This window comes from Moschus berezovskii, chromosome 3 (assembly GCF_049115385.1).
Source record: "Moschus berezovskii isolate FMDL1 chromosome 3, NW_MosBer_1.0, whole genome shotgun sequence".
Taxonomy (NCBI): domain Eukaryota; kingdom Metazoa; phylum Chordata; class Mammalia; order Artiodactyla; family Moschidae; genus Moschus; species Moschus berezovskii.
The window spans coordinates 121,956,941-121,984,081 of NC_142462.1; the positions used below are offsets into that span (position 1 = coordinate 121,956,941).

Below are 27,141 nucleotides of genomic sequence, written 5' to 3' on the forward strand. Positions count from 1 at the left end.
TTATTCCGGAAAACTAATAAAAGTTTAAAAATACTTATCGTGTCCCTCCCACTACAGCTTGGCTTTCCCCGCGCAAAATGTATACCCAAACTTAACAGTTATCTGGGGTCCACTGCTGCTGCTGCTGCTGCTAAGGCACTTCAGTCGTGTCCGACTCTGTGTGACCCCATAGACGGAAGCCCACCAGGCTCCCCCGTCCCTGGGATTCTGCAGGCAAGAACACTGGAGTGGGTTGCCATTTCCTTCTCCAGTGTGTGAGGTGTTAAAACGGCAGATCAAGTGCATACACAGTTGAGGTCACCCGGCGATGACTGAGCGTCTTACCCCGAAGTCTCGAAGTTTCCAGCGCGTTTCCTTTGTTAGCTCACTGGCTGGATTCCACCCGCCACCCCCCCAAGCACCCCGCCCGGCCCGGGCGCGAGGCTCGGCTCCGCCCGACGGAAGCCCGGCCGGTGGGCCCCGCGGCGCGTGCGGCCCCGGCGTCGACTCCCGCGGCCCAGGCGAGGGCGGGCAGCCGGCTCCCCCCACGCCCCGCGGGACCCCGCGGCCGCCCGGCGCGGGTGGGCACCGAAGGCCGCGGGCGTGCGGTCCTTCGGGCTGCAGGGGGCGCTGCGCGCGGCCTCTGGCCCGGCCGCGAGCGCAGCTCTTGTTTAAAGGGCCGGCGGGGCACGTGGCTCGGACGCAGCTCGCGGCCGCCCCGGCAGGAGCTCCGAGGCTGGGCGGCTCCGCTCCGCCTCCGCCTCCGCGCCGCGCCGGCCCCCGGGAGGAGAGCCGCGGAGCGAGGGACGCGGGCAGCCATGGCCGAAGCGGCGCCCTCCCCGGTAAGCGCCCCGCGCGCGGACGCGCAGCCGCGCCGGGCCGCCGCGTGGGCCCGCGAGGGTCTCGGTCGGGCGGCGCCCCGAGCGGCCCGCGGCGCGGCCTCCTCTCCGCCGTCTCCGCCCCGCGCCCGCGCGTCCGGCCCGCTCGGGCCTCCCGGCTGCCCTCGTCCCGGCCGGGCCTCGGGCGGCCCAAACGCCAGGCCGTGCGCGGCGGGCGGGCGGCCCCGACGTCGGGGGAGCGGCCGGACTTTGCGGCCACACTTAAGATGACAAGCCCTAGTCTTGGAACCGAGTGGCGGTCTCCTCCCGTCCATTGTCTCACTGGAGGCCCGGCGGCCCGGAGACAGGCCGGGGGGTGGGGCGGGGGTGGGTGGACTGGCACCCCGGCCCCATCGGTTCTGACGACCTAGGTCTGAGGCTGCGGGGGCGGGACGCGCCCGAAGTTGCACACCGAGTGGAGGCCAGAGCCTGACGCCCACCCAGGGCTCCGGAGTTGGGTTCCCTTTCGGGTGCACACGTGCGCTGACAGCAAAGGGAAGGTGTTGAGTGCTGTTAGCTGCAGGGATTGTAGGCGGGTGTTTTTGTTTTTTGTTGTGGTTTATAAAAGATTAGCAGATACTGGAATATTGGCTGATAATATACAGTGTGTCCAGTTCGGAGAAAATAACCTTTTGGCCTTTATTTTTTTTTTTTTTTTGGACATAGTAGAAAAACATTTGTGAAGAGCTCAATCCACCGTGCAGGCGTGCTGAGTCTCTCAGTCGTGTCGGACTCTTTGTGACCCCGTGGACTGTAGCCCACCGGGCTCCTATGTCCATGGGGTTCTCCAGGCAAGAATACTGGAGCGGGTTGACATTTCCTTCTCCAGGGGTCTTCCTGCGGCAGGCCTCTCTTGGGTCTCCTGCGTTGGCAGGCGGATTCTTTACCACTGCGCCATGAACCCGTATCTACCATTATTAACACATCTTAACAAGGTTTTTGAAGCCTTGAGTTTTCTAGATGCTGATTATTTTAGATGCTTTATAAGGAGGAACTTTTCTTTCCTTAAAAAAGACTTCCCTGGTGGCTCAGATGGTAAAGCATCTGCCTACAGTGCGGGAGACCTGGGTTCAAGCCCTGAGTCAGGAAGATCTCCTGGAGAAGGAAATGGCAACCCAGTCCAGTATCTGTGCCTGGAGAATCCCATGGACGGAGGAGCCTGGTAGGCTACAGTCTGTGGGATCACAGACAGTCAGACATGACTCCACTTTTACTTTCTTTTTCTTTCCTCTTTGGTGAGTTTGGTGTGTGTGTCTGATTAAGGACGAAAAAGAGGATGGGCCTTCTTGGGGCTTACAGCCCTGCTCCCTGGGGAAGCCCCCAGCACGGCCTTTCCCTGGGCTACAGGTATTGTCTTCAGCTCCCACTTAGCCCAGGACCACTTTCTCGGCACTTTTCCTGGCCCTTCTCATCCGCCTCTTTCCTTCTGCTCTCTTGCAGCAACCTGAGATCCCCAAAACATTCGCCCAACAGGATAGACTTGCCCTCAACTTTGATTAGCCCCTGGTATCACACTGTTAATTTGACTGTCTATGCACATAACTTTTCTCCAGCACAACGAAGAACCACATAATTTTCTTCTGCATCCCCATTGTACCTTTACTGTTGACAGGTGTTCAGTCCTTGTTATTGAATGACTGTGTTTAATTGTTTAGTCACTCACTTGTTCACTCAGTAGGCATTTTCTGAGCATCTGCTATGAATGAGGCACTCCTTAAGAAGCTGGGAACACAACGGGGAATAATATATACCTTCATGGCGCTGATGTCCTCAGGGATCTTAAGTTTTCACGGGGAACAACACAAGCCATAACAGCGCGACCATAGATTATTAGTGCTGTGAAGGAAGGGCTAGCAGGGGGCTTAGTTTAGATGCTTCAGCTGGTGAAGGGCCCTGTGAGGCAGTGTTTAAGCTGGAGTCTTACAGACGAGGGAGCCAGCTGTAAAGAGGGGTGAGGGAAGCGCTCAGGCAAAGGGGGAGGAGAGAGCCAGGTACATCATAAGAATCCCAGGAGGCTAGGGGAGCTGGCCTGTACTTAATACCCAGGAGGATATAAGGTCAAGGAGGTAGGCTGGGATATGATAAGACGTTTAGATTTTCTTCTGGGTACACCGGGAAGCTATCAGTCAGGGGACTAAAGTGCTCTAGTCTGTATTTAAAAGATTACTGGTCAACCTGTGAAAAATGGAGTGCAGGGGAAGAAGGATGAACTGGGGAGACCAACTGGGCAGAGTAGCAACGGTTCCGGGGAAAGGTGCCTGGGGCTTGGACTAGTCGTGGCAGAGTAGGAGAGAAAAGGGTGCGCTTGAGATGGTTTCAGAGGTTGCACAGATAGGACTTGATGGTGGTCTGACCATGGGGATGAGTAAGGTGAAGGGGTGAAGTGGTCCCTCTGTCCAGCAAGGCTTTCAACGAGACAGACTGGGGCTGAGGCCTGGTCGTCAGGCCCCGAGTTCAGCTGAGGCACTTCAGAAGCTCTTTTCCAAGACATTGAGTTCAGTTCAGTCGCTCAGTCACGTCCGATCTTTGCGACCCCGTGGACTGCAGCACGCCAGGCTTCCCTGTCCGTCACCAACTCCCGGAACTTATTCAAACTCATGTCCGTTGAGTTGGTGGGTAGCCGTTCCCTTCTTCATGGGATTTTCCCAACCCAGGGGTCAAACTCAGGTCTCCCTCACTGTGGGAAGATTCTTTACCAGCGGAGCCACAAGGGAAGCCCAAGAAGACTGGAGTGGGTTGCCATGCCCTCCTCCAGCGGATCTTCCCAACCCAGGAATCGAACCGGGGTCTCCTGCATTGGAGGCAGATTTCTTTACCAACTGAACTATCAGGGAAGCCCCCCAGACGTTGAAGGACAATGTAATGAACAGGGTGGAGCAGAAAGGCCATGTGAACGACTTACTGCGCCCCTGAGTTGGACCCGCCGTCGGCTCAACATCCTCCTCATTGTGAACAAGGCAGGGCCCACGTTTATTGAGTGTTTCCCACACTGGACATCATGTTAGTGCTTTTTACTAAGACAGTATCATTAATTCTCACAGTCCCATCATATAGGTATTATTATTACCCCATTTTACAGATGTGGGGTTGGAGTTGAAATGCATAACAAACTTCGCAGAGCTCAGCCAGCTTGTGAGTAGTACCAATGCCAGCGAGCTTCTGAGTGTCAGAGGAGGAGACCCAGACCAGGAAGGGAAGTCACCTGTGCGAGGTGACAGATGCTTTTCCTCCTGATTCCCACTTGCTAACACCCTGGTCCAGCCTATCCTTGAGGATGGGTATCCCCCTGTTCCTCCCTCTCCTCTGCTTCCTGCTGGGTCCTCAGGATCCCAGGTGGGGCTTCACCTGGGAAGGTGCCATTCTGAGGTTTCTCTTTGAGATGGACATCTCACTGGATAATTGTGATCATATCCCCCCTTGCTCTTGCTGGACAGGCTCCAGAGAGGGAGAAGCCAACAGGGGATGAAAGGCCTTCGACTCCTCTGTCACCCCAGCCGGCCTCTGAGAAGAATTCCTACCTCTATTCCACGGAGATCACGCTGTGGACGGTGGTGGCTGCCATCCAGGCCTTGGAAAAGAAGGTGGATTCCTGCCTGACCCGCCTGCTGACTCTGGAGGGGCGGACAGGGACAGCCGAGAAGAAGCTGGCTGACTGCGAGAAGATGGCTGTGGAGTTCGGGAACCAGCTGGAGGGCAAGTGGGCCGTGCTGGGGACCCTGCTGCAGGAATACGGCCTGCTGCAGAGGCGGCTGGAGAATGTGGAGAACCTGCTGAGGAACAGGAACTTCTGGATCCTGCGGCTGCCCCCGGGCAGCAAGGGCGAGGCCCCCAAGGTAAGCCCTGGGCACCGGGGGTGGGACAGCCCGCAGCCCCTGCCCGTTGGCGTGCGGGTGAGCCTGCGTGACCCTGTGGTTCCAGGTGCCTGTGACCTTTGATGACGTGGCCGTGTATTTCTCTGAGCCGGAGTGGGGCAAGCTGGACGAGTGGCAGAAGGAGCTGTACAAGCACGTGATGAGGGGCAACTACGAGATGCTGGTCTCCCTGGGTAAGGCTGTCTAGATGATGCTCTGGGCCCCTGTCCACAGACAGGCCTCCTGCAGGCTGTGTCTCAGCTTTGGCTTCTGTTCCTCCAGGTGTCGCTGCGTCTCTGGGCACCTGGGTGGCGGGCATCCAGTCTTGACCCAGCTCTCTCTCTACTCTGCACACAGATTATGCCATCTCCAAACCGGACATCCTCACCCGGATGGAGAGGGGAGAGGAGCCTTGTCCTGAAGGCCCATGGGGCCGGGAGGAAGGGAGCGAGAGAGAGGAAGCGTGCCCCAGGAGGCCAGGTGCAGGTGAGTGGGGGCGTGGCCGGGGCTGGGGACAGTCCATGCGCGTCCCCGCCCTCCTGCACTTCCCACACTGTGACGCCAGGAAGGAGCGCAGGCCCCTTACCTCAGGGTAGGCCACACTCTGGCTGATTTCACCCGTTCTACCTACCCCCTACCCTCACCAGCGACCCCCAGTCTGTTCTCTGTATCTGTGATCTTGTTTTTGTTTGTTGTTTAAAGATTGATTTATTGATTTTTGGCTTCGCTGGGTCTTTGCTCCTGCATGCAGGCTTTCTCTAGTTGCAGCAAGCGGGGGCTGCTCTCTAGTTTTGGCGCATGGGCTTCTCAATGCGGTGGTTTCTCTTATCGCGGAGCACGGGCTCCAGGGTGCTTGGGTGCAGCAGTCGGGGCAGGTGGGCTCGGTGGTTGTAGCTCACAGACTCTGTAGAGTGCTGCCTCAATACTTGTGATGCAGGGGCTTAGTTGCTCTGTGGCATGTGGGATTTTTCTGGACCAGGGATTGATCCCGTGTGTCTTCGTGTCTCCTGTATTGGCAGGCAGATTCTTGACCACTGGACTACCAGGGAAGTCCCTCTTTGTTTGTTTTTTTTTTCCTACTGCTATACATTTATTAAAAAGGTCAAAAATTTTAAAAGACTAAACATATTGGCAAGGATATGGAAGAACTGGAAGTCCCAAACTCTTCTGGTAGGAATACAAAAGGAAACAACCATTTTAGATCATGGTGTGTGCTGAAGCGCTCAGTCATGGCTGACTCTTTGCGACCGCATGGACTGTAGCTTGCCAAGCTCCTCTGTCCATGGAATTTTCCAGGCAAGAATACTGGAATGGGTTACCATTTCCTACTCCATCTTTGTTTGCTTTTAATAGATTCCATGTATGAGTGAGATCACTTTCTCTGTCTGACTTATTTCACATAGCAAAATACCCTAAAGTTTGTTGCAAATGACAGGAGTTCATTCTTTTTGAATGATATTCTATTTATATGTGTATACACACACACACACACACACACACAGACACACACACACACACACAGACACACACACACACAGACACACACACACACACATTTTCTTTATCCATTCATCTATCGGTACCCTCAAGTTATTTTCATATTTTAGCTATTGTAGATAATGCCGCAGTGTGCAGTGAACATCAGTGAGCAGATATCTTTTTGAGTTAATGTTTTTGTTTTCTTTGGAAAAATAATTGCATCGCTGGATCTTATGGTAGTTCTAGTTTTAATTTTTTGAGGAACCCCTATACTGTTTTCCCTTGTGGCTGAAACATTTTCCATTTCCACCAACAGAGAGCAAAGTTTTCCTTTTCTCCACATCCTTGTCTTTTCTTGTCTTTTTGAAAATAGCTATTCTGACATGTAAGGTGATGTCTCATTGTGGTTTTGATTTGCATTTCCCTGATGGTTAGTGATGTTTAGCATCTTTTCATGTGCCTGCTGCCCATCTGTACATCTTCTTTGGAAAAAGGTCTATTCAGATACTCAGATCTTCAAGTGTTAATTGAATTATTTTTGCTATTGAGTTGTGTTGAGTTCTTTATTTTGGATCTTAACCCCTTATCAGGTGAATGATTTGCAAATGGTTTCTTTCATTCAGTAGGTTGCATTTTCATTTTGATGGTTCCCTTTCTGTGTAGAAGCTTTTTAGTTTGATGTATTTACCCTTGTTTATATTTGTTTACATTTAGTTTGATGTCCCTTTGTTTATATTGAATCCAAAAAAAATCTTTGCCAAAACAAATCTTTGCCAAAACTGATGTCAAGGAGCTTATGTTTTCTACTAGGAGTCTTATAGTTTCAGGTCTTACTCGGTTGCCTTTCTTTTTGTGATTATCAAGTTTGTCTTTCTATTATAAAATTCCTCATCAACTTTTCACCTAATGAGTTTAATGGCCATTAAAGACTTGCCTGGATTCATTACTGAATTAGGGGTTGTAAAATGGTGAAATTTGGTCATTACTTTGGCACCTAATAGGGCATGCTGCAGTCCATGGGGTCGCAGAGTCGGACACGACTGACCGACTGAACTGAACTGAGGGCTTCCTAGGTGGTGCGGTGGTAAAGCATCCACCTGCCAGTGCAGAAGGTGCAAGAGACGCAAGTTTAACCCCTGCATCAGGAAGATCCCCTGAAGGAGGAAATGGCACCCACTTCAGCATTCTTTTCTGGAAAATTCCGTGGACAGAGGAGCCGAGTAGACTGAATTCCAGGGGGTCACAAAGAATCAGACACAACTAAGCATGCAGGCATCGGCACCTAGTAGCTGAAGTTCTTGTATAAAGAATAATTTCCCTAACTAGCTCTTTTAATTACCTTGAAATATAGTCTGTACAGAAAAGGCAGATTAGCTGCTTAATTATTTATTTTCACCAATTTTTGGAATGAAGAGTTGCTTCCTTCGAAGCCTCCAAAGGTGACCAATACTTGGGCTTTTCTTTCTTCCTTTTTTATTATTATTATAACTCTGCGGATGAATATTTTATATACGCAGTCCTTTGCAGCCATTATTTTCATGCTTACATTGTCCCATTCCTGGCTCTTGGGAACCCCTTCGAGTTGACCTGTAGATCATTTTGATGTAACTTCGATGGCATTCAGACACATAAGACGTATCATTTACATTCCCATCAGTATTATGAAAGAGGGCCTCTTTCCCCACAGCCTTGCCACTGGGGAATGTGGTCAGACTTGTAAGATTTCAGTCTGCATGATAGGGAAGGAATATTTCAGTGTAGTTTAAAAAAATAGATTTTTTAGAAATAATTCACAGACTGTACAGTTCACCCATTTAAAGCATACAATTCAGTGAAAGTGAAAGTTGCGTCTGACTCTTGCAGTCAGTGCAATTCTCCAGGCCAGAACACTGGAGTGGGTAGCCTTCCCCTTCTCCAGGGAATCTTCCCAACCCAGGGATCAAACCCAGGTCTCCAGCATTGCAGGCAGATTCTTTACCAGCTGAGCCACAAGGGAAACCCAAGAATACTAGCATGGGTAGCCTATCCCTTCTCCAGGGGAATCTTCCCGACCCAGGAATCAGACTGGGGTCTCCTGTATCGCAGGTGGATTCTTCACCAACTGAGCTGTGAGGGGGCCCCTTTCACGTTCACTTTCGGTGGTTTCTAGCATATTCATAGATAAGAGACGCTTTACCGTCTGAGCCACCAGGGAAGTCCATAGATAAGTGCAGCCACAGTCAATTTTATAACATTTTTTGTCACCTCAGAAACAAGCCCTGTATCTTTCAGCTATCACCTGAACGCTTTCCAAGCCCCCTAGTCCTAGCAACCACAAATCTGCTTTCTAACTGTAGATTTGCTGATTCTGGACATTTCATATAAATAGAATCATATAATACATGATCTCCCGTGTCTGTCTTCTTTCATTTAGCATAATGTTTTCAAAGTTCATCTGTATTGTACTGTGTTCAGCACTTAATTTTTTTTCTTACTTTAATAAAATATGTATAAGATTGACCATATTAACTGTAAGTGTATAGTTCAGTGATACTAAATACATTCACATGTTGTGCAGCCATCACCAACATCTCTTACTCCTTTCATCTTGTCAAAACTGGAATTCTGTTCCATCAAACAATAACTCTCCCCCTTTCTCAGCCCCTGGCAACCACAATTCTCCTTTCTGTCCCTATGAATTTGAGTTCTCTAAGTAAGTACTTCATGTAAGTGGAATCATAGAGTATTTGTCTTTGTGTGACTGGCTTATTTCACTTAGCATAACATCATCAAGGTTCATCTATGTAGTAGCATATTGTTTGAATTTCTGCCTTATTAAGGCTTTTATTATATTGAGGTAGTTTCCTTCTAGTCTTAATTTTTTTAGTGATTTTTTTTCATAAGGCGGTATTGAATTTTGTCAGATGCTTTTTCTGCATTAACTGAGATAATGATGTGTTTTTTTTCTCCCCGTCATTCTCAATGTGGTGTATTCCATTGATCTAATTTCACATGTTGAACCATCCTTGCATTCCAGGAATAAATTTCCACTTGGTTATGCTATTTAATCTTTTTACTGTGCTGTCCAATTCAGGTTGCTAGCGTTTTGTTAACGGTTTTTGCATCAATGTTCGTAAAGAATATTGGTCTGTAATTTTCTTGTAGTGTCTGTCTGGCTATGGTACCAGTGTAGTTTTATTTGTTTATGGGCCATTTTAATTTTTCATTCTGTGAAATATTCATGTCTCTTCCACTTGGAAGCTTTTTTAAAAAATGCATACTTCCTAGGCCCACCCAGAACTAACTGATGGGAATCTTGGGGGTGCTCCCCAGGGGATCTTTATACACCAGCCCACTGGAGGACTTGGGATTGGGAACTGCTGTTAAACTGTCTCGAGCCAGGACTCCCTAAAAAAAGCCAGATCTTTGGTCCTGGGTGTCATGGTTCTATCGGATAACTTAACATGCTGTGTGTACCATTTCTTTTTCTCTTTAGCATGGAATCTAGTTCCTAGACAATCAGTGGGGTTCACTTCATTGTCATACCCTATGGCTGACCTGATGCACCAGGTGACTGCAGTTAGCCACTCCCCAGCGTCCTGGGAGACCTCTGTGTCGTCCTTAGTGTCACTGATTTGCATTCCCCAGGCCTTCCTCCGTATCCAGAGCAGATCCCCAGCCCAGTCAGCCCTGCCCAGGAGGAGCCAAAAGAAGGTCAGGCCCTGGAGCACCAGCAAGACTGGGAAACAAGGGTGACCCCGCCGGAAACGGGCACTGGTGAGTGAGGGCCGCTGGGCAGCCGTGCCATCAGGACCCGACAAGCAGAACTAAGAAGAAACGCTGCAGCTCGAGGGTGGGAGAGATGGCTGGGGGCGGGCCAGGCTGCTCTGCGCCGGACAGGCTTCCCAGGAAACGGGCCCCGAGACGGGGCTTAGAGGTGGATTTTGCTGGGAACATAGGGTACTTTCAGCAGGAGAACACAGTCTGCACAAAGGCGTGAGTTCCTCAGATATGTTGGGGGCCAGATACACCAGTCTGGCTAGAGTGAAGAAGGGCACAGGAGGGGGACGCGGGGCCTCTGAGGGTGTGAGGGCCTTCACGTCAGCGGAGCAGTACGACTTGTGTGTCTGGCACGGTGCCCGCATGTGTGTCCCTCAGTGAGTGTCCTCTTTCGGAAGGTCTCTGAGGGCTCTGTGGCTCCAGTCACCCTTCCCAGTGTTCTGGGCTTTTGTTTAAAGGAACATTCTTGCCTGTCCTGTCACAAAAATGGCTTATGATCCAGAGAGCATTTAGCAAATAATCCAGAGCTTTGTTTTCTGTCTCCAGACTGCTCTCCTGCTAACTTGGTGACCCCCCTCCTTGCCAGCCTGAGCATTCAGTCTCTGCAGTGCTTTCTGTCCATTTACTTCTGTGCTTCTTCCCCACTGGCTATGGGCCCCTCTGAATATGGGTGACACCCCCCCATTCCCTGTGTCCGTCCTTCCCAGCCAGTGTGTCAGAGGATTAGACCTTATTGTCCCTGCTCTGGCGCTGAGCCCTGGAGCCTCCCCAGACCTTCTGTCCTTTTGAGGCCCATCAGGGTGACCTCCCGAAGCTTAGGGGCCAGTTGTTAGCACCACCTGCATGGGAGTTGGGGGCACGGCCTTCACCACAATCTTCTCACCTCTGAGGCAGAGGTTGGGGGTCTGGAGGTGGCGAGCCACTACCCTCAGGAACGTGGCGCTTCCTCTTCCTGGGCCCGGGAGCTGGAGCACGTCCTGGGCCTGCTGGGGGATGGCCGTGTCTCCTCCCGGGACCGGCGGCTGGGAAAGGCCTTCACAGGACTCTGTCTCACAGGGCCCCCAGCCGGCGTCAGCATTTTGTCTTCAGTTAAACGGGAGGAAGACTCTTCAGATGGGGAGTCACCAACTTGCCCTCCCAGGAACATCCTGCCCAGCTTGGGGCCAGGTGAGTGAAGGGAGGAGGCCCCATGGCCTCAGCGGAGCCTCGGGAGACCTCAGGGGCCCTCTGGGAGTGGGGGCGGGCTTGTATGATGGACCTGGGGAGGGCTTTCCTCTGGAGGGCACCTCCCTCACCCCCAAGTATTACTTCCTGGGACTCTGAGGACCCCAGTCACTTGTGGTCCAGTTCTTCCCCGTCGCCGTCTGCTCTGGCTGGGAAGGTGCTGCTTGCAGACAAACAGCGAGCTGCCAGGGGGCAGTCAGGTGACAGAGGCCGCCTCATGGCTGCCCTGTGACACAGCCCAGCCGGACCACCTCTCACGTCTTACAGTTTGAGTGTGGAGGCCTGTGATTGAAGTTAGTTCTTCCTGCTGAGAGTCTGTGCATATTCTGTGAACCGGCCTTACACCCTGATAAGCAGGGAAAAGTAAAGCAATTATTGCCTATTCTGGCCCAACAGAAAGGGATCCAGCCTGCCCCCATTCCACCTGGGTTCCAGCTTTGGGGGAGGCACAGGCGTGATCTGGGTCCCCCTTGGGGTTGTGGGTGGCTTCAGATGAAGAGACCGGGGAGCCTTGCCTCTTCAAAGAAGAGGGCCTGAGACCCTCACTAGTCCCTAAGCCCGAGGATATCGTGGCAGCCTATTTAGTGCAACAAGGTTTTTTACTTCAAAGTTTAGATGATTCTTAGACTCTTAATGATTCTGTAGCTGGAGGACTAAGTTAAAAACAGTGGGTCATTTCTAACGTAGAAATGAGATTCTGCCATGAGTTACCTGTGAGGACTCCTAGGTGAGCCATGAGCAGAGAACCCAGGCTTGCTGTCGGGTGCTACCCTGGGGGCTCACCAGGTAACAGCTCTCACCCTCAGTGGTCTCCCAGCTGTGGTTTAAGCTCAGGCTTCAGCGACACTGGAGATCACTCCTGTCCTGAACCTTGGATGTTGCCCGTTGAGGCTGGAGGTATTTGTTCTCATAGGCAGGGGGGCCAGGTTCGCTGTCACCAGGGAGCCCACTGTGTGGTCTGGCAGCTAAGGCTGGCAGATGCTGGTCTGGGGGTGGGGGGCAGTCAGAGAAGAGTGTGGTTGGGGGCTGGCTCCGGAGGAAGCCAGAGGAGCAGCAGTTGGAGGATGTGGGAGAACACAGGGCTCAGACCTCAGGCAGGACTGAGGCCAGGGCCTGCCTCCCCGGCCATGGCGACCCCTGCGAGCTGGGGCTGAGACATCCCATTGCTGCCTTAGTCGTGCCTCAGAGTCGGGGGGACCCACCCTGGCCCTGCCTGGAAGCCCAGGCCTCGCGCCTGCTTTCTGTCACCTGAGAGCTGGTGAGGGGCAGGTGGTGGATGCTTGCTGTGGATTTGTCATGTGGCTGGTAGCTCTGAGCTGGCCGAGTCACTCGCCAGCTCCAGACATGAAGCCTCTTACAGTCTAGGGGCTGTGAGGGCCTGCAGGGCTCATTGTCATAGATCAGAGCTAGAGTCGTCAGAACTTTGGAGGGTCCCGCAAGGCCAGCAGGTCTCAGGGTTGAGGATATGGGCCTGTATTTGCCTCCTCTTCATTTTCCACCCATCTGTGTCCCCTGGTCTGAGCCCTGGCCCGGGCTCCTGGTTTTGCATCGTGGTTTCCCTGTCTCAGGCATGAGAACTCTGGAGCAGGGGCTCAGGGAAGGCGGTGTGGGCCGGCTGGTGTGTCCGGTGCCGGGCTTGGGTATGGGGGGGCCCGGTGGGGTGTGGGGGGGCCCGCTGGGGGGCAGGGTGTGGCCCACCCCGAAATCAACGCAGACTTCATTTACCAGGGGTCGGCGCTGTGGTCATCAAGACTGAAGCACCATCCGAGGACGAAATGACACCGGAGCCGCCCTTCCCCGGGGCGTCCCCGAGCCGGGCCGCATGTGGAATCCCCAAAGGGCCCAGGAGCAGGACCGGAGATTCCAGCCGGCTTCACGCAGGGGGCGTCCCCCGAGCTCGGGCAGGGGACCCCCGGCCCGCGGGGGCCGGGGCCCAGCCGCCCCGCGTCCTCCCGCGTCGGCGGGAGCGGGCCTTCCCGTGCCCAGACTGCGGCCAGAGCTTCCGCCTGAAGATCAACCTGACCATTCACCAGCGGAGCCACGTGGAGGAGGAGCACCGGGAGGCCCGGGGCGGCTCGCCCACCGGGTGGGGGGACACGCACTCGGCACTGGAGCCGGGGGAGGTGGTGGTGCCCGGCCCGGTCATCCGCTGGCTCCCCGAGGAGCGCGAGGGCCGCCGGCCCTTCGTGGGGCGGAGGCCGGCGACAGCCAAGGTGTACCACTGCAGCGAGTGCCTGCGCTTCTTCCAGCAGCGGAAGAGCCTACTGCTGCACCAGCGCCTGCACACGGGCAACAGCCAGGGCTGGCCCGCCTGCCCCTACTGCGGCAAGGCCTTCCGCCGGCCCTCCGACCTCTTCCGCCACCAGCGCATCCACACCGGCGAGCGGCCCTACCGGTGTCCTCAGTGCGGCCGGGCCTTCAACCGCAACCACCACTTGGCGGTGCACATGCAGACGCACGCCCGGGGCCAGGTGGGCCTGCCCTGTCCCGGGCCCCCCGCCCTCCTGGGGAACCCGCCCCGGCCCCGGCCGAGCCGCTCGGAGGAGGGCTGACCAGCAGGAGCCTGCGGGGTCATCCCGGGCAGGACCTTCTCTTCCCCGCCCCTGCGGAGCTTTTCCACTTGTGCCTGACACTGGTTCCTTCTTCTGGGATGGCGCTGGAGAGATTCCCATCCCCCGCTTTATTCAAATGGGAAGCAGTGGCCTTTATGGTGACAGAGTGTACAGGGGTGACCAGATTCCTCAGTTCCTTAAGTTTGTCACTTTTTGCTGCCTTTTCTACGTTCCTGACTTATAACGGCTCCATTAAGGCTTAGGGGGGTCCGCGCTTTGGTGGGAGCCTTTGGCTAGTAGCGTGGAGGGACAAGAGACCCGGGGTTGCGTGCCTGGGGTTTCTCTGTCAACAAGAGAAACAGCAGAGTGGACAGAAAGCCTGAAGAATAGGCGCTGGAAATTTCTTACTATTATTTTGAAACTTCTTTTTTTATAGTTTTTCTAAGTGCTTTTGAAGTGTTGTGTGTGGCTGTAAAGGGGACCAAGATCTCCTGGGGACAGGAATTGCCCTGCCGCCTCCGTGTGTGGGGATGGCAGAGGCACTGTCCAGACCAGCCTGGGGGTGCCTGCTGATGGTGGTGCCTCGGCTGCTGCCCTGGAGACCAGGTGTCTTCCTAGATGAGTGTGCTTGGCCCAGAGTGAGTCCCAGTATTTCCCGTTCTTTCCTCAGTGGGGGTTCACATCCGTGATTAACTCTGGTAATCAGCTGAGATTGGGGGCAACTGAGGCCTGGAGTGGATGACATTTCCCCCAGGGTCTCAGTGTTCATGGGTGCGCATGCTCCATGGACCCCACCTGACACCTGGGTGTGTGTGTGGGGTGGGGGGGTCAGGTGCACCATGGGCCCAGGAAGCCTTTCCCCTAGGGGAGCATCCTACGCAGAGTGAGGTGGTAAGCCAGCGTGGACTGTGGGGTTGCCAGGCCTGACTTGTCACATTAAAGGACAGAGTGTCTTCTAGAACTTGGTGCTCATGGCAGAGTTAGGCTAGGAGATCTAGGTGAACCTTTTAGCCACCACCAGCCTTACGTTCCTTATCGGTCGAAGGTGACCCAAGTGCATCCTCCACCTTAGATTTGTCACGGTCATAATAGATTTGGAGTCAATGGAACCACAGGAAGCCTAGTTTTGACCTTTATTTCACCTTCAGGGCCCCCTTCATCTCCAGCCCTTTTTCTACTCAGAATCACTCAAGAAGGATCTTTATTTTCCGGAGTGAGTGGAAGGGCCTTCGGGTGCAGAGTGAGATGAGACTTTCCCTTTGGACTATATCCCGCAGGTGCCCTCAGAACCTCAGTGGAACAAAACTCTTACCAAAGCAAAGAGGTTCAGATGGGTGGTTTGGACAATAGCATTGGGCCTCAAGGAGATGTCCTGATGGCAGCTAGCTACTTGTGCCTCTTAAATCACACCACTTTGGGTACTACCTAGAGACCAGCCCTTGGGTTGGCTGATTTCGAAGCTGCAGTCATGGGTCCTCAGCTGTTATGGTTGTTGTCTTATTTGTCTGGCACTGTGTGGAGTGTCCATTGTTCAAGCCTGCTTCCAGGTGCCTGGGTCCCTGGCTGTGCCACTTCCTGTTGCCCCCCCTCTGACCCTCCCTACCTCTCCTAAAGTCCTGAGCAGAGTTGGGGGCAGATGGAAACACTGCTTTCATTTCTGGGACAGAGTATACACGTCAATGACAGCTCAGCCAGGCCTGCCATAGATTCTGTTCGTCTGCTCTTGCATCCTCCAGCCCCTGCCAGAGGCCCCGCTGTCCAGACTGGGCTGTCAGCAAGTGTGCAGACAGGATGTGGTGCTAGTGTAGCTGATGAGCGCTTTACCCTCAGCTACAGAGTTAGTCTCAGGTGTTTCCTTGGGGATGCCTCAAGACTCAGAGCTTCTAGGCCTTTCTAATGCTTAATGTCCTATGTAAACACAGAGACTCAGACCGAAGGAGCGATGGCTATGCACTGGTGCTCCCCCTTCTTCCAAAGCACTCCATGTGCCAGGCTCCGGGCTAGGCCCTGCGAGTTTGCATGGCACTCAATAGATGTTCAAAGGACCTTTCTTTACACTAAAGTGAATCAATGGAGGCTGCCTGACCTGGAAGGATGCAACCTGGTTTGACCCCAGACTCCAGCTCTGGGTCTCGGGTGCCTCGTTTGTAAAGCAGAAGTTCGGGTTCTGGTGTTAAAGGCCCTTACGAACTGTGACGGTGGCGGAGCCTTGCCTGCATCATTGCTCAGTAAATATGCTGGACTCAAGTGTGTGCACGTGATCTGGTTCCTGCTCTCTGGGACTCAGCGGCAGTTTGGGAAGTCGCCCGCCACGAGTGTGGGATGCTCAGCAGGACCGCGGGGCACCGTTAGGGCTTACGCCGCAGGGGCGGGGCCTCCGGGCCAGCCAATGGGGGTGGGCTCTGGGATTGCGCGGGGGGCGGGGTTCCCTGGTCCGGCCAATGGGGAGCTGCCTCTGGCCAGGGTCAGGACCCTGCTCACAGCCCTGGGGCAGCCTTCTCCGCATTCAGTTGATTTATGTGCTGTTCTTCCAGAAGGTTCTTGTGTTCCCACGTGCTTTGAGCAGCCCACCAACCGGGGAGCCCAAGGGCCGGTCTGCATGGGCCGTCCGCAGTGGAGGTGGCGACTCCTTGGCCTGGCCTCACAGTGTTGGATCGTGGTCGAGGTGGCCCAGCTCCCGTGAGGTGAGGGCGGCCCTCACAGAGGATATCCTGCCCGCACCCCGCACTCCTGGAGTTGGAAAGGTTCAGCCTGGGTGGTGTCAGTCGCTCAGTCGTGTCTGACTCTTTAGGACCCCCGTGGACTGTAGCCCACTAGGGTCCTCCGTCCATGGGATTCTCTAGGCAAGAATACTGGAGTGGGTTGCCGTTTCCTTCTGCAGCGAATCTTCTCAACCCAGGGATGGAACCTGGGTCCCCACATTGCAGGCGGATTGTTTACCGTCTGAGCCATAGCCTGGGTAGAGGAGGGGGAGGTAAACAGCACTTGAGGCTGAAGGGCGTGAAGGGTGTCTGAGCTCACAGGATAAAAATCCCTTCTTTCTCAGCCCCGGTTTGCTCACCTGTTCAGTTCAGTCGCTCAGTCGTGTCCGACTCTTTGCGACCCCATGAATCGCAGCAAACCAGGCCTCCCTGTCCATCACCCACTCCCAGAGTTCACTCAAACTCATGTCCATCGAGTCGGTGATGCCATCCAGCCGTCTCATTCTCTGTCGTCCCCTCTCCTCCTGCCCCCAATCCCTCCCAGCTTCAGGGTCTTTCCCAATGAGTCAACTCTTCACATGAGGTGGCCAAAGTATTGGAGTTTCAGCTTTAGCATCAGTCCTTTCAATGAGCACTCAGGACTGATCTCCTCTAGAATGGACTGGTTGGATCTCCTTGCAGTCCAAGGGACTCTCAAGAGTCTTCTCCAGCACCACAGTTCAAAAGCATCAATTCTTCAGTGTTCAGCTTTCTTCACAGTCCAACTCTCACATCCATACATGACCACTGGAAAAACCATAGCCTTGACTAGACGGATCTTTGTTGGCAAAGTAATGTCTCTGCTTTTTAATATGCTATCTAGGTTGGTCATAACTTTCCTTCCAAGGAGTAAGCGTCTTTTAATTTCATGGCTGCAATCAGCATCTACAGTGATTTTGGAGCCCCAAAAAATAAAGACTGACACTGTTTCCACTGTTTCCCCATCTAGTTCCCATGAAGTGATGGGACCAGATGCCATGATCTTTGTTTTCTGAATGTTGAGCTTTAAGCCAACTTTTTCACTCCTCTTTCACTTTCATCAAGAGGCTTTTTGCTCACCTGTAGACAACCACATTTCCAAGGTTCCCGCCAGCCTTGACATTCTGGGATCCTGCTTGGAATCAGGTTGTGGGGTGGATGAACTGATTGTCCTCACTCCAGAGATGCTCCAGGGCCCCCTTCCTGGGTCTGTCTTTTAGCTGTCACCCCTCTGAGGGCTTACCTGTGGCTCAGGTGGTAAAGAATCTGCCTGCCATTCAGGGAAACCCAGGCTTGACCCCTGGGTCTGGGAGATCCCCTGGAGAAGGAAATGGCAACCCACTCCAGTATTCTCGCCTGGAGAATCCCATGGACAGAGGACCCTAGTGGGATACAGTCCATGGGGTTGTGAAGAGTCCAACGTGACTGAGTGACACTTCACTTTTCCTCTAACTGACCAGCTCAGGGAGATCATGACGCCATTTGCATCCCCTTCCTAAGCTAAGGTCAGTGATGTCTGGGGAGGTGATTTCCACTGCAGTCCAGGCCCTTGACCTTCTGTCAGCAGTTTTGCCTCTAACTGTGTGAGGGCCCCATGAAGCTCTTCTAGGTCTCAACTCTGATTCCTATCAGGATGTATTTGGGTGTCTGCTCATTTTTATGCAAGTCACCAGGGTGTCCCTCCTATTGCTGCCAGAGGGGGTCTGTGTCATAGAGGACTTGGAGCTAGTGTCTCAGCCTCTGGTTTTGTTACCGAACTTGCAAGCCCATGTGCTGGACACACAGTGAGGCCCATCAATACTAAACATTAGAGTCTGGAACAGAGAAAGGCTGATTACAGATTTGTACAAGGAGATGGGTGGCTCCTGCCCTAAGAACCCCAAAGTTACTGAAAGCTTTCAGCAAGTCTCTTTAAAAGCAAAAGGTGAGGGATGGGTATGGTTAGTTGCAGACTTCTCAGTGTCGGATCTCTTGTTCTTGAGATCTGGTCATGGTCACGTTAACGATGTTTCTATAAATCTATACCAGATGAATGCTATTCTTTGTCCTGACAAGAAAGGGCAAAGCCCCAAGGTACAATTATCACCCTCCCAGGTCCCAGTCCTGGCTAAGAGAAGGCAGATCTCAGTTGGCAGCTCCTTCAGGGCCAGGTTCCACACCCTGCCCAGCTGTCATCCATGAGGGAGCCAGGCATTCAACCCAACTGGCCCCCAGTCTCCTCAGGTGGCCCAAAGGGGGAGACCAGGTCTCACAGACTATGATCAGACAGATGGTCACAGAGGGGAGAGGTTCACTGCTGCCTCAAGGCCTGGAACGAGGCTGATGGACGGCCTTAGTAAGGGCTCTGGAGCCCCTCAGGACACAGTCCCCAGTCTGTTCCCTGGGCCCTCCTGCTCACCCACTGGCCCAACAAGGATGGGTAAGCTGAAGGGCCTCCAGGAGAAGGCCTGAATCTCCCTCTTAACTCGCTCTCCACCTGATTACCTCCACACACCACTGACCCTTGACTGAATTACTTCCCCAGTGGTCCCTCACCCACAGTTTCCAGTGGACAGGTAACCAATAGCTGAGCAGGACAACTAATGGTTGGCTCACTGACGGTTGGATGCTTGTGGGCGGGGGCCCACTGGGGCACCACACAATGGCTGAGCAAGACCTGTTGCCTAGTAACAGGGTGCAGAGTAATGAGGCCGAGCAGTGGCTGCCTGCCAAGGGCCGTGCTCGTCCTGCTCTGTTACAGTTTGACTGAGCCCATCCCTGGCCTGTGCGACAAGGCCTATCAAGATTTTCGTAACAGAGCGCAGCCATTACTGTGTGTGCCCTTAACCGGTGCCCCGTTGCCAGGCAACGGTTATGGGGGGAGGGTCTATTAGTGGTCCTGCTCAGCCATTGGTGGGCAGTCCTGCTCACCCATTGCTGCAGTGGGCCCCTCCCACAAGCAACCAACAGCAAATGAACCACCGACTGTGGGTGGGCCGGTCAGCCAACTGTTGGTAGAGTGGTGGTGGTCAGGCAGAGAGTGAGGTAAGCAAGTGAGCGGGGGCACCCCGGGAACAGGCTGAGGGCTGTGTCCAGCAGGGCTCCAGAGCCTTCACCCAGGCCACTGACAGGACCCAGGCCTTGGGGCAGCGCTGAAACTCACCCGCTTCCCCGCCTCTGTGATCTAAAGTCTGCGGCAGTCTTTATAGGATGCCCCCGCCTTCTGGGCAGCCTGAGGGCCAGCTGAGCCATGGGCACAGTCTCCCTCAACGATGATGGTTGGGCATGGTCTGGGAACCCGGCCCTGAGGGAGCCAAGTGAGACTGGCCTGTTCAGCCAGGACCTCAGACCTGAGAGGGTACAAGCTGTGTCTGGGGACCGGGCCCTTTCTTGTCAGAACAGAGGATAACATTTGTTGGAGATTTACAGAAACATGTTTACCTGAGTGTGACCTGACCTCGGAGCACAAAGGATCTGACACCAAGATGTTTGTAACAACTCACCCGGCCCCTCCCTCACCTTTCCTAGAAAAAGGCTTTGCTGAGGGCTTTCGGGGAGTTTGGGCTTTTTAAGGCATGACCCACTTGTCTCCTTGTGGGACCCTCAATAAAACCTTTCTCTGTTCCAAACTCCAACATCTTGGTATGTTTGGCTTCACTGCGTCGGACCCATCAACTTGTGTTTCGGTAACAATTTTTCTATGTTTCTGAAGATAGAGGAGTTACCTCCTGGTAGACACAACTTCAAAGTGGTTTAGATCCATGCCTGGAGGCCAGACTTGTGAGGAGATCAGCTGTTGTTCCCTAACCTGTGAAGGTGGAACCTGCCTCCTCCAGGCTACACCTTACACTGGGCAGAGACCAGACTCCGAGATGGAGCAGTGGTGCTGTGGGAGAACGCGGGAAGGGACAAGGGTGTGGTGACCGACCACACAGGGCCTGCAGAGCTGACCCCACCTTCTCCCTTTCCTCCCTCATAGAGGGTGCGACCACCAACCCTTGCTGCCGACCCTTGTGGAGATGGTGTGGGGAGGCCCTGGAGCCTGGGTCGGCAGGATGAGGGCGGGCCTGGCTCCCACCTTTGCCTGCAGAGGGCAGCCTGGCGTCAGGGGTCCGTGTTTCTGGAGAAAGAGAGACAGAGGAGGGTGGGATAAGCCGCTTGCGGTCACACAGCCGATTGTGAGGGCAGGTCCAGGGAGAGGCGTGCCACTTACCACACAAACGGGAACGTGGGGGAGGGCAGACCAGACACCCTGTCCTGAAGTCGAGCAGGGTGTCAAAGAGCAGAGTCCTGATGGCAAGGCGATCGTGGGCTGGCGGGAGGCCTGCCTCGGAGACCTTCTCCGACCTGCGTCTGCCCCCGTCTCTCCACGCCTGCTCTCAAGTCCTCACGCTGAGCTCCAGTTTCTGCCTCTTCCGTCTTCTCCTCGGCTTCCGTCTCCTTGTGAGAGGCGCTGAGTCTTCCTGGAATGTCCCCAGCACTGAACACAGTGCCTGAAATAAGTGGTAACAAAGAGCGAGTGCTTATTAAATGAAGGACGAACCAGGTAGGAGCTCAGTTTTCTCCATCTTTCAAATAATGGCATTGGATCCAAGGCCCAATGCCGCTTTCAAGGCTTTTTTTAAAAAGAGGAATCTTTTATTCAAATGACACAGGGCAAAGTGGGACCACCTTGGTTGAAGCAGGGGACAGGACTCCTGGAGTCCTGTTCTCTCAGGACATAAAGAATCATGCCAAGACACCTGTCTGTTGCTTTCTAGACTCTGACATTTTCTTTGGGGAGAAAAGTTTGCCTTTAAGCTGGTCCTTTGAACAGGTAAATTAAGTCACCATGAGCTCAGACCTGGGAAGAAGGTGGTGTACTCAACCAGGGTATTGAGTAGGTCGCATATAAGTCTGATGGTAAAAGCAGCATTTTCAGACTCCTGCTGGGGCAGGGTGGCCCCTGTGGTTTCTGATCTGTCTGTGAGTGCTATTACTGCAGGAACCTGGGTGTCACTTCCTTCACAGCAGGGCGTGGAGTGAGCTGGGCTCGGCACTGCGGTCAGCCTGTAGCCACCAGGGCTGGGTTCCTATAGCAGTTGCGGAAGAACTGGGCTGTTTGGTGGTTCCCATGGAGATGCCAAGCAGGCAAGGCCTGGTTGAGGTGCCCTGGGAGCAGAAGCCCCCAGCCCCGGCTCAGCTCTGCTGAGCTGTGGAGCACCGGGGTTTGCTCCTGGGTGGGGGGCTCAAGTGAGCACTGGGAGGTGGAGGTGTCAGGTCCAAGGGGGGCCTGGGGTTCACCGTGGGGTCTGGGAGGCCCCCAGGGTTTCAGTAATTACTTTCTTGCATTCCACCCTCTCTGGAAGCTTTTCCAGATTCATCAGGATAGCTCTGCTTCCTGCCTGCCCCTCCGCCCCCTGACTCCCAGAACAGGCCCTGCTCTTGGGAGCTGCTTCAAGACCCCCTGGCTCAAATCTTGGGCTGACAGTGCGTGTGCAGATTGCTTTATTTACTCATGTTTCCAGGGGCCGGCTTCTCCTACTGGGACTGTAGGCAAGGTGCAGACTGCATTCTCATTCAGGAGATCTGGGTCTCTAAGTTCCAGCATGTTCCTCGGGGGGATTCAGAGGCAGGTCCGCACTGGAGAACCAAGGCTGGGGAGCCCTCTTAGCAGACACTAACCAGCCTCGAACCTTGGAAAGTGTTTGGTTTTTTTTTTTGATTCTGCAAGTGTGTTTTTACAAGAGTACATCCTCACCAAGAAATGTGTGCAGATGAAGCTGAAGGGTTCTCTGTGTCCACCACCATCCATTCCCCACCCTCTCCCCCAGGCCCCCACTGTTTTCCTGCTTGTGTGTAGCCTTTCAGGCTTCTTCCTCATGCATTTTCATACAGGCAGGCAGTGCAGAAAAACAGAGGGTTTAAAAACCACACACACCATACTCTGTATCATTCCGCAGCTTGCTCTCTTCACTGAAGAATATGTCTTAGAGACCTTTTCCTGTTGGCATCTGTTGATCAGCTGCACCCTTGGAGCTCCTGGATTTGGCTGTGTGGTAGGAACCTGGTTGTTAGAGTCCTGATCTAAGTGTGGTAGCCAGTAACAGTAAATGACTAGAACTCAATGAATTCAGTAAAGTTGCAGGATATAAAATTAATACATAGAAATCTGATGATATCTATACACTAGCAAAGATCAAAAAGAGAAATTAAGGAAACAATCCTATTTACCTTCACATCAAAAACAATAAAATACCTAGGAATATACCAACATAAGAAGACAAAGGACCTATATTCTGAAAACTTTAGGACACTGATAAAGGAAACTGAAGACAACACAAACAGATGGAAACATATAGCATGTTCTTAGATTGGAACAATCAAATTCTTAAAATGCCTGTATTACCCAAGGCAATCTACAGATTCAATGCAATCCCTATCAATTTGCCAATGGCATTTTTTCACAGAACTAGAACAAAATAGTTTAAAATTTGTATGGAAATGCAAAAGACCCTGAATAGCCAAAGCTATCTTGAGAAAGAAAAAGAAACTGGAAGAATCAGACCTCCTGACTTCAGACTATCCTACAAAGCTACAGTAATTAAAACAGTATAGTACTAGCACAGAAACAGACATCTAGGTCAATGGAGCAGGACAGGAAACCCAGAAATAAACCCACGCACCTGTGGTCAATTTTTGACAGGAAGAAAGAAAATACAATGGAGAAAAGACAGTCTCTTTAATAAGTGGTGCTGGGAAAACTGGACAGCTATATCTAAAAGAATGAAACTAGAACATTCTCTAACACCATATTAAAAAATAAACTCAAAATGGGTTAAGTACCTAAATGTAAGACCAGACACTATAAAACTCCCAGAGGAAAACATAGAATACTCTTTGACATAAATTGCAGCGTATCTTCTGGTTCTGTCTCCCAGAGTAATAGAAGTAAAAACAAAAAATAAACAAATGGGACCTAATTAAACTTAAAAGCTTTTTCAATAAAATCATAAAAAAAATAAAAGCTTTTTCACAGCAGAGAAACGATAAAAAAACACAACCTACAGAAAAGGAGAAAATAGTTACAAGTGATGTGACCAATGAAGGATTAATTTTCAAAATATGCAAACACCTCATGCAACTCACCATCAAAAAAATAAATAACTCAATCAAAAAAATGGGCAGATAACCTAAATAGCCCTTTCTCCAAATGCTCAACATCGCTAATTATTAGAGAAATGCAGATCAAAATGACAATGAGGTATCACCACACAGAGACCAGAATGACCATCAAAAAAGTCTACAAACAATAAATGCTGGAGAGGGCGTGGAGAAAATGGAATCCTCCTATACTGTTAGTGGGGATATAAACTGGTACAGTCACTATGGAAAAATGGTATGGAGGTTCCTTAAAAAGCTAAAAATAAAGTTGTCATATGATCCTGTAATCTCAATCCTGAGCACTTATCCTGAGAAAATTATAAATCAAAAAACACACCAATGTTCATTGCAGCACTGTTTACAATAGGCAAGACATGGAAGCCACCTAAATGCCCACTGACAGATGAGTCCTGTGTATATATATATTTATTTAAAAAGAATGAAACAACGCCATTTGTGGCAACACAGATGGACCTAGCAATTATCATCCTAAGTGAAGCAACCCAGACAAAGAAAAGTATCATGATATCACATGATATTGCTTACATATGGAATCGAAAAAGATGCAAAAAGATGAACTGATTTACAAAATCGACATAGACCCACAGACAGAGGAAAGAAGCTCACGGTTACCAAAGTGGAAAGGGGTGGGGGAGGGGTAAATCAGGAGTTTGGGGTTAACATATACACACTCCCATATATAAAATAGGTAACCAACAAGGACCTACTCTATAGCGCAGGGAACTCTACCCATTATTTTGTAATAAACTATCAGTCGTGTCCGACTCTGCCACCCTGTGGACTGTAGCCCACCAGACTCCTCTGTCCAAGGGATTCTCCAGGCAAGAATACTGGAGTGGGTTGCCATGCCCTCTTCCAGGGGATCTTCCCAACCCAGGGATCAAACCTGGGTCTGGTAATGTCTCCTGCATTGGTGCTTTACCACTAATGCCATCCGGGAAGCCCAAAAGGGAAAGACTCTGTAAAGGAAAATATATGTGTCTATGACTGAGTCAGATTGTTATACACCTGAAACTACACATTGTAAGTCAACTACAATTTTTTTAAAAAGTGTGGCAGCCAGGAGCAAGTGGCTGGGCTGGCTGTGTCAGTTTCCTCCATGAGCTACAGAAAGAGAAGAGCTGTACCTTGCAGTCCTGGGGACACGGTCTGGCTAGTGTTTCAAGATCTGGGTGGCCGTTAGATATTGGTGGTCTGGGATGATCTCCACTCATGCATTTATTTAACAACCACTACAAAAATGTGCCTACCCTGGGCAGGAAAAAGGAGCAGTTGTTATTCCCTGCTCTTAAGATGGGCCTTGGAAGTTGGCACAGGGCTTCCCTGGTGGTCCAGTGGTTAAGAACCTGCTGCCAATGCAGGAGACACGGGCTCAATCCCTGATCCAGGATGATCCCACATGCCCGCAGAGCAACTAATCTGGGCTGTGTAGGGCATCTGTTGACTCCAGCAGCAGAAACAATAGACTGGTCTCCTCCTTCACACGGTAGACTTGACCAGTGAGCCCAGAGCTGCAGAGTTGGCCCCCTGGGCTGTGTCCTGGCTCCCCTTGACTTCCTTCAGGGGAGTCAGCCTCCCTCCCTGTGCTATAGACATGGATTCTGAGTGGGAGCAGATACATCTCACATGACAGCACTCCTGAAATGGTTGTGTCACTCAGCTCCCTGTGGTTGCGCTAGAACCCCAGCCAGGCCAATAAGGGTCTGACTCTAGGCTTTTCCAGAATTAAACACTTTTCTCCCTGGCATCCCAAGTGTGGAGACGTATACCTAGAGGTGTTTGATGTGGGAGTCTCAGCTGCCTGGAGAGGTTTGTTTGAGAGATTAATGCTGATCTGACAAGGAAGCAAAGAAAAAAGCTGAAAGGAGGATCCTGATAACTTTTGGATTTCTGGAAGTCAGTTTCTTCTCTGATCTAAATTTCTTAAAGATTTGTTTTCATGTTCATCCTCAGTCCTGTCCAACTGTTTGCGACTCCATGGACTGTAGCCCACCAGTCCATGGGATTGTCCAATCCCTCTGTCCAGTCCATGGGATTCTCCAGGCAAGAGTCCTGGGGTGGGTTGCCATTTCCTCCTGACCCAGGGATTGAACCCGAGTCTCCTGTGATCTCCTGCATTGCAGGCTGACTCTTTGCCCACTGAGTTTGTTTAATCAGTTGATATTTAACTCTGCCACCGATTGTCAGTGTTAGCATGATACGATTCTGGACATGAAATATTAGCTAGACAGTTGTGACTGGGGGTATAGCTCAGTGGTAGAGCATTTGACTGCAGATCAAGAGGTCCCTGGTTCAAGTCCGGGTGCCCCCTTGTTTTCTTCACTCACAGAACTCACCTTAGGGCTCATCTTTCAGGAGAGAGTATTTGGGGGGAAAGGTGAGAAAGGGAGATTAATAAAGATTAATAAAGAGCTGGAGAGATGGATGCTGGGTAAACAGACTCAACAGATGTCCACTAGAGGGAGTGAACAGATTGAGACTTGAGACAACAAAGCCATGTCTGGCCCTGCACGGTCTGGGCTGGAGGAGACAAGACAGGAAGGAGAGATGCTAGACTGCTGCCTGATGGCAAGATGAGCTGACCCGAGCCCTGCTCCCTCTCCTGGGCCCCGGCTCCCGCTGCCTTCTCTTTCCCCTCCCTCTTGCTGTGCACAAGGGTGTTTGCAAGAAAAGCATTTCTCATCAGTCTGCACATCTCGACTCAGTTCACGAAGGACTCTGGGCTTTAGGTGCAGAGACTAACCCTGACAGCCTGAAACCACGATGATCACGCTGTCCCTTGGCGGTTATATCTGCAGTGGGCACAGTTCTCTGAACCATGGACCTCCTTAGTCAGCCAGGGGTCCTCAGCACCTGGCACAGAGGGGAACACGGTAGGGGCTCAAGGGATGTCTGTTGAGGGACTTCCCTGGTGATCCAGTGGTTAAGACTCCACGCTCCCAATGCAGGGGCACAGGTTTGATCCCTGTTGGGGGAGCGAAGATCCATCCATGGGGTCACAGCGTCAGATGTGAGTGAGCCCACAGCACACACACGGAGCAGTCTTGTATATGCTTGCTTTCTCACTTTCTGAGATGGCTTCTTCCCCTCCTGTATGCTCTTTTCAAATTCTCAACACTCCCTCCCTCTCCCCTACTGTAGCTGAATATCTTAACTATTCGGACAATGGATGCAATTAGATGAAAACTATTTCCACCTTTCTCCCATTAATTCCAAGCAACCAGTCTGTCTGCATTCATAGCAGCTGCCTTCCCCTCTGTTAAGAAGAAATGTTTTCATTCTCATCTGTCAAGGTCAATCTATCACTTGTGAATTAAATTCGCTTCTTGCCTCCTCAAGGACCCCACTGCGTTTTCTCTCTCCTGCATCAACGTTTAATTCCTCTCTACAGGATTGTTGTCTTAGGCGCACCACATGCCTTAATATCACCCACCTTTTTAACCACTGGACCACCAGGGAAGTCCCTGATTGAGGCTTTGGGTTTGTTTTTTTTTGTATTTATTTTTGGCAGTGCTGCGTCATTGCTGCCGTGCGGGCTTTCTCTCGTTGTGTCAGG

At 52.1% G+C, this 27,141-nt stretch overlaps 1 protein-coding gene and 1 non-coding gene across 2 annotated transcripts; both read left to right on the forward strand.

The window, feature by feature from the left end:
- The first annotated feature begins 467 nt into the window (after positions 1-467).
- Positions 468-16,103, forward strand: ZNF783 (zinc finger protein 783). The gene is made up of 7 exons (XM_055421461.2): positions 468-821; positions 4,292-4,690; positions 4,776-4,902; positions 5,066-5,194; positions 9,815-9,943; positions 11,003-11,113; positions 12,899-16,103. The coding sequence occupies exons 1-7, from the start codon at positions 798-800 to the stop codon at positions 13,720-13,722; spliced, it is 1,743 nt and encodes a 580-aa protein (XP_055277436.2). The 5' UTR covers positions 468-797; the 3' UTR covers positions 13,723-16,103.
- A 9,721-nt stretch (positions 16,104-25,824) lies between these two features.
- On the forward strand, positions 25,825-25,896 carry TRNAC-GCA (transfer RNA cysteine (anticodon GCA)). The gene has a single exon. It is a non-coding gene; the product is annotated as a tRNA-Cys (tRNA).
- The last annotated feature ends 1,245 nt before the right edge of the window (positions 25,897-27,141 follow it).